At 42.5% G+C, this 6984-nt stretch overlaps 1 protein-coding gene across 1 annotated transcript; it reads right to left on the bottom strand.

Annotated features, from left to right (window-relative positions):
• Positions 1-835: 835 nt before the first annotated feature.
• LOC132821876 (transmembrane epididymal protein 1-like) lies at positions 836-5871 on the bottom strand. The gene has a single exon (XM_060834791.1). The coding sequence runs from the start codon at positions 5557-5559 to the stop codon at positions 4651-4653; it is 909 nt and encodes a 302-aa protein (XP_060690774.1). The 5' UTR covers positions 5560-5871; the 3' UTR covers positions 836-4650.
• Between the last annotated feature and the right edge of the window lie 1113 nt (positions 5872-6984).

Here is a 6984-nt window from a genome sequence, read left to right as displayed (position 1 = left end):
CAAGTAGTAAAGGTTTGCACTATAATGTTACTTCATTGCAGAGACAATTTTATTTGTGTTGCACTTATTTCCATTCATAAATGTAGAATATTACAAGGTCAAATATGTCATACTTATGTATTTGTCTATTTCCACAATGCACCAGCGTGATAGATCATCAAGCTTCTACACTCAGAAAGGAAAATTAGCTAGTTAAATTCCCATGCCAGTCAATTTTAAAATTATATATTCATGTGCATTGTCACTGAACATATTTTGTTGAAACAGTCCAATGTATTCTCAAGGCCAAGAAGCAGTTATGTGATTACATTTTATTTGTACAGGTGAGTAAGCCATCAAAACATTCATCACATAAGGCTATCTCATTTGTTGGATTTGTAGAGTACTTTGCACCTAATGTACCTAACAACTTGATTGTATGGGTGCATTGCACTGTATAATGGTGCCTTTTTGATACAGGCTCTAATATTTAGCTAATGGTATAATTGAGTAATTTGCCTCTCTCTGGAACAATGGGTTCACACCTGCTGAAGTATAATTCACACACTGAAGTAAAGCTGCACACTGGTGCATAAAATTTTGGATAAACAAAGAATTTTGAATAAAATTTGATTTCAAACAAAATCTACTGACTTGAGAAAACTAACATATGCAGGTGAGACACATTTTAAACTAAGGTAATTATTTTTGCTTTATGTGCTTGTCTTGAATTGAAACAATGTTTTTCAGCATTACCATTGACAGGCTTTAGTGGATTTGATGCAGATGGTTACATTTTCAATTCATTGATTTTATACTGGAAATTTTTTATTCAAAGACTTCAAGCAAGCAAAACTAAACAAAATCTTGTCATTTTAATGTGACTTGGAGTTTTAAATCTCTCACAGCAACAATGTTAACTTGCAAATGAATATTATAGCAACAATTACACAAGCATTGTTAGAACTGAATTACAGTCATTGCACATATTTGAAACATATAAACGTTCATATCTTCATTCAAGTCATTTTAACAATTTGATGTTATCAATTAATGATTTTCATTCATACTTCAGCTCAATTCAGGTAAAAAAAAGACTTTTGCTAACATTGTAAACCATTCAATTTTAAAAGCTCAGGATAGAAAATGAAATGAAATTTTCCGTATCTCTTTATTCAATTCCTCTAAACCATACATTAATTTCAACAACAGAGTATGTTATACATTTTAAAATTTTGTGTAACTAATCATCAATATGCCGGCATTATTGGTAAATTCAGCATTTATTGTTGATCCCAAGTTATGTTTGAGAAGGTGATGATGGGCCTTCTTCTTAAGCCATTGCACGCTGGATGGTGAAAATGTTCCTAAAGTATTCCTTCACACCCTGAGTCATGCCTTGTAAACAGTAGGTCAACAGTGGTGAGATAGGAAGTGAGTTACCTGCCACAGAATTCCCAGTCTCTGATTTGTTCTTGTAGACACCTTATTTATGTGGCTGATGCAGCTACATTTCTTACCAATGGCAATGTCCAGTATATAATGCCTTGCAATGTCAAAGGGGGTTGCCTAGTAGGATATTCCAGGATTGTGGGCGGCACGGTGGCACTGTGGTTAGCACTGCTGCCTCACAGCGCCTGAGACCCGGGTTCAGTTCCCAACTCAGGCGACTGACTGTGTGGAGTTTGCACGTTCTCCCCGTGTCTGCGTGGGTTTCCTCCGGGTGCTCCGGTTTCCTCCCACTGTCCAAAGATGTGCGGGGTCAGGTGAATTGGCCATGCTAAATTGCCCATAGTGTTAGGTAAGGGGTAAATGTAGGGTATGGGTGGGTTGCGCTTCGGCGGGTCGGTGTGAACTTGTTGGGCCGAAGGGCCTGTTTCCACACTGTAGTAATCTAATCTAATCTAATCTATGTTGGTGGTAAAGAATTCAGTGATGGTAATGCCTTGCAATGTCAAAGGGGGTTGCCTAGTAGGACATTCCAGGATTTTGACAGAGCAATAATGAAACAATGGTGATATCTGTTCATGAAAACATGGTCTGTGACTTGGAAGGGAGCTTGAAGGTGACCCAATTCAAACATGCCTATTGCCCATCCTTTTAAGTAGTGCAGTTTATGAATTACTACTAATGTGCCTTGGTGAGGGTTTGCAGCACAGATGGTAAGCAGTGAGGCTGTGGCCCTATAGTGGCAGAGGGAGCAGATGTTTATGACAGTGGATGAGGTACTAAATCAATAATTTGTATTGACCCGAATTGTATAAAGATTCTTGAGTGTTGTTGGACCATCTAGGCAACTGCATTGTTATCTGTCAGACTCCTGGCTTGTGATAATAAACCCAATTCAATATCTTGTTGCTGATACAAAGGTGTTGGGTATCACACAGTTAACATTACATTCATACTTCCCTAAATGGTTCAACAAACTTTTTTCAATGAGAATATAAACCATGGGGACTAATGGAATCCCATGTACCATTCTTAATCTTTGTTGAGCTTGCTGATTTCAAAAAAAAAGGTAGGCATGTTCCTCTGTGTTAGAAAGGGAATATGTAACCTTTTTAAATAAATTGTTCTTGGAATGTGGGCATCATTGACAATCTGCATGAGTGTCCTTAAGAATGTGGCAGTGAGGTACATTCTTGTACTGTTGCAGTCCATGGGGAAGGGTAGATACACCTATAGGGCTAGGGGAGGAGAGTTTATAATTTTGACTTTGTGACAATGAAGGAATGGTGATATATCTTAAAGTCAGATGGTGTGTGGCTTAGAGGTAACTTGTTGATGGTGGTGGTATTGTCATGTTTCAGCTGTCCTTGTCTTTCCATCTGGTAGAGGTCACAAGTTTGGAAGGTGCCATCAAAGGAGCCATGGAAGGTTGCTGCAGTGCATTATGAAATTGGTACACACTGTGATCACTGTAGTGAAATAGGGTGTTGATGGGGGTGAATGCTAGAAGTTGGTGGATGGGGTTTCAATTGCCTTGCTATCCAACCAACTGGAGAGTATTCCATCACATTCTTAGCTTGTGCCTTTGCAACAGGGAGTCAGGAAACAAGAAATGAGTTGCCTGCCACAGGATTCCTAGTATGTGACCTGCTCATATAGTGCCACCTTATTCATATGATTGGCTCAGTTAAATTTCTGATCAACAATAACGTTGAGACTGTGAGTGGTAGGGGATTCAGAGATGGTAATGCTTTCAAATGTCAAAAGAAATTGCTTACTTTCTGTCTTGATGAAGATAATCACTGCCTGGTATTTGTCTGATTTGAGTTACTCACCCCTTTCAGTACATACTTGAAAATTAATCTTGTCGCATGTAGGCATAAACTGCTTCAGCATTTAAGGAACTTTGGGAATGGTGCATGATGTATCCATTTCTTAATATCCCAGCTGTAATCTTATGATGTTGCCAATGTCAATACTGTGAATTCCACTCTGTCTCCAAGTGAATTAGAAAAGCTCAGACCAGACCAGCATGGACAGATATCTTACTTATCAGAAAAGGATATAAATGCTACCTGTGGAAAGAGGCTGTGCACTTACAAATTCATCCTGGATAACTGTGCAAAATAGGCATTAGCAGGGGAGGTGATGGTTTATTGTTAATATTGCTTGACTATTAATCCAGAAAATCAGGTTTATTTCCAGGGACCAGGGTTTAAGTTCCATCATGTCAGATGGTGGAATTTGAATTCAATTTAAAAAAAACTTCAGTGAGGAGACTAATGAAGACGATGAAATTGCTGCCAATTGTCAGGAAAAACCCAGTTGGTTCACTAATGCCCTTGAGGGAAGGGCATTTGCTGTTTTTACCTGGTCTGGCCTATGTGATTGAATGTCTGGGCATTTAGGGATGGGCCACAAATGCTAGCCTTGCAAGTAATGCTCTAATTCTATGAATGAATAAATAAAAATTGGCAGCTTGTTTTGGCTGTATTGAATTGAATGAAGAAATACATCAGGTAGATATTAAAACAGGCTGCTATTTCACTGGTACCTGTTTAAAGATCCACAAAAATACATCACCAGTATCTTTAAAGTGACAAACGGGTATGGGGAAAATTATCCAAGAGAGAAAAAATAATTTACTAAATTTGAATTATTTATAGAGAAGGGATAGTCAACACAAATAATGGGAATTATGTGCTAATGAATAATGAAGTTAGCCACCATAGTAGCTGTTAACCATTCAGTCTGAAAAGCATCATAATGCGAACCAGGTCGCTGTATAAATACTCAAATACTTTTTTTTCCAGAGCAGCTGAGAAACACCTCTGAACATTAATAACAAAGACAAACGATTCAAAAATACCAGGTGAAAGTGGATACTGCAGATGCTGGAGATTAGAGTCTAGATTAGAGTGGGGCTGGAAAAGCACAGCAGGTCAGGCAGCATCTGAGGAGCTGAAAAATCAGCGTTTCAGGCAAAAGCCCTTTATCAGGGCAGCTTTTCCAGCCCCACTCTAATCTTGACTCAAAAATACAGTCCATAAGAGCTGTAAGGGACACAATATTGGTGGCTTTCTTACCTGCCTGGCCTGCCTAGTTTAAAGAAATACAGAGATTAATTAACCTTTTCTGAGTCTTGGCTCAAGGTATTAATTAAATTGAAGTGAGAGGCGCACTGTGGATCAGGCACATTGCCCTCCCGCCGAACTCGGGGCATTAAAAATCACATTCTTGGAGCAATTGCGTCTCCTCCTCCTCGGGCTGGAGTTTGGTATATTCCGATAGGAGGCCTGTGCCATCCGCATTCTTCAGGTGGAGACTGACCTTCCTCTTGGCTTCTTGGAAAGCACGGTCACAGCGGCGGTACCACAGGGCGGTAAGTGAGAAGATGACCACCAGCAGGATGATGTTCAGTGCGATGTGCCAACAGAAAAAGTTGGTGACGAACATGAGGTTGGCCATGTCGTCGCTCTTCCAGGCTTTGCCTGTGAAGGGTCTGTAGAGGATGAAGGCGGCGTGCAGCAGCCAGGTGCCCTGGGTCATCACCAGGCAGGTCTTGGTGAACCACAGGACGTGGTCATTCGGTCTCCAGATCTCAACAGTCAGGATCAGACAGACCAGAAAGCAGGCAAGCAGCAGCAAGGTGTGCACGGAGTTCTCTACCCTCTCCTTGCCGTGCATGTGAGAGTAAAGCAGCAGCGCTTCGATGTAAAACGCCAGGGTGATGGCTATGCTTTCCAACAGGAACAGGCGTCTGGGCAGACAGGCCTGGCTAATAATGTCCATCCAGCCACTCAGGGCGAAATAGGAATACATGGTGGCATGCTGCCACTCATTGGGGTGGATAAAGGGGTAGTCAGGCTTCTCCTTGTTATAAATAACCAGTTTGTACACTCCGGGTGGATAAAAGAACTCTGCCATGACTGCCAGGGTACCGTATACGATCTTCATCACCCCTTCAGCTGGAATCCGCTTCAAACAACCCCGGAATCCAGGTGGCCGCGAGCGGGAGACAAGTTGGATCTCCTCACCCCGGAGCACCATCAGGGAGTACTTGAAGGCGTAGAGAACCCCGAAGGAAAGGAAAGCCAGGCCCGGCGAGATGTGGCCAATGAAGGTGCCCATCTTGGAGCTGAGGTGCTTTCTTGCCTGAATGAGGAGCTCCTGCTGCGGTGAACCTGTCAGACCACAAACGGAGAGGCAGGCTGCGCTTTTTATTTTGTTTAAGCAATTTCCTGGGAACGCCTTTCCAGCTTCCCTTCTCGAAGCACCTGTTTCGAGAGCTGTCAACTTTTAAAAAGGTCAACTCCCCCGCCGCCGTGAAGTGGAAAGCGAGTGACTTTTAACCGAGCTCAGTGCAATAAACAGTGACAGCATTGTATCAAGACTCCCCACCCCCACACACACACACACTTTTGACACGGGGCACCTGGAAAACTGCTGCAATGTGTTTTGTCCCAAGTGTGTTGTTTTGAAACTCGATTCTTTTGTGAGGTTTTGTGAAAAGCATTCCCACACCCCCCACCAACCCCAAACCAGCACTCCCCTGAAAAAAAAATGAAGATGTTGTTATCGCTAAACACTGCTGTAACTCTGTGGTTAGGGTTTGAGCTGTAACATTGCACACGGCTGGTTGGAAACGGGAGCGGCAATGCTGGTGTGGGATCGCACTGTACAGGTTTCTCCGTCAGGTGCGGGCTATACATACACACTGTGTCTGTGCATTCTGCCGATTTCAATGACTGCAGCATGCAGCCGGGTGACTGTAGGAATCGCCCTCTATCTTTTAAATGGGACGCCACAGTCGCTGAAACAGGTGCTGAAAGTCATTCTCCACCTGATTCTGGGGTCGTGTGACTCACTGGTAGTGCCCATACCTCTGAGTCCAGAAGACTTGGGTTTGAGTCCCACCTGATCGAGCGGGATGTCATAAACAGGTTGATTAAAGTAACTGCAACCTGTTACGTGATTGTAAACGGGACAGGAACGTCTTTAGGGTCTTGGCTGTAGAGATAGTGTCCTCACTGAGACAGAAGAGGTGAGTTCAAGACCCGCCTGTCACGGCTGTATCACAACATCTTCGAACAGATTAATCAAAAATAACTGCAACAGGCACTGACTTTGGGAATGGCACAACACGTTAGAAAGCGGGTTACAAGATTTTCTGACATTGCCCCTAGAGGCCTTGGAGATGGAGCGGCTAAATGCGATCAACATTGCGGTCTCAGTATCTCTCAGTACGACAGAGACTCCACCCAGCACCATAACATCTAACCGTCAGACTGGTGGAAGTTGTGGTGCGCCTCTGTGGACGTTGGAGAGACCTCTGCTGGGTTGTAAATTATCTAGGACTGCTTTGTAAATTAAAGGGGCTTTGTATTTCCCTGATTTGGAATGGTTAGTTGTGGGCATTGTTGATTTGTTTAGATCTGGTATCGACTGGCGCAGAACCTGTTTGAGAGTGTATGCACGTGTTAATACTATTAACTTATGCAAAAGGAATATACCACTTCCTCTATACGTTCAGAAATACCTTTTAAATTATTTTAA

Source organism: Hemiscyllium ocellatum, chromosome 13, assembly GCF_020745735.1.
Source record: "Hemiscyllium ocellatum isolate sHemOce1 chromosome 13, sHemOce1.pat.X.cur, whole genome shotgun sequence".
Classification (NCBI taxonomy): domain Eukaryota; kingdom Metazoa; phylum Chordata; class Chondrichthyes; order Orectolobiformes; family Hemiscylliidae; genus Hemiscyllium; species Hemiscyllium ocellatum.
This window is presented reverse-complemented; position numbering and strand designations above follow the sequence as displayed.

Excerpts from the sequence above, each read along its gene's own strand:
- LOC132821876 (XM_060834791.1), bottom strand. The coding sequence starts at position 5,559 with ATGGGCACCTTCATTGGCCACATCTCGCCGGGCCTGGCTTTCCTTTCC.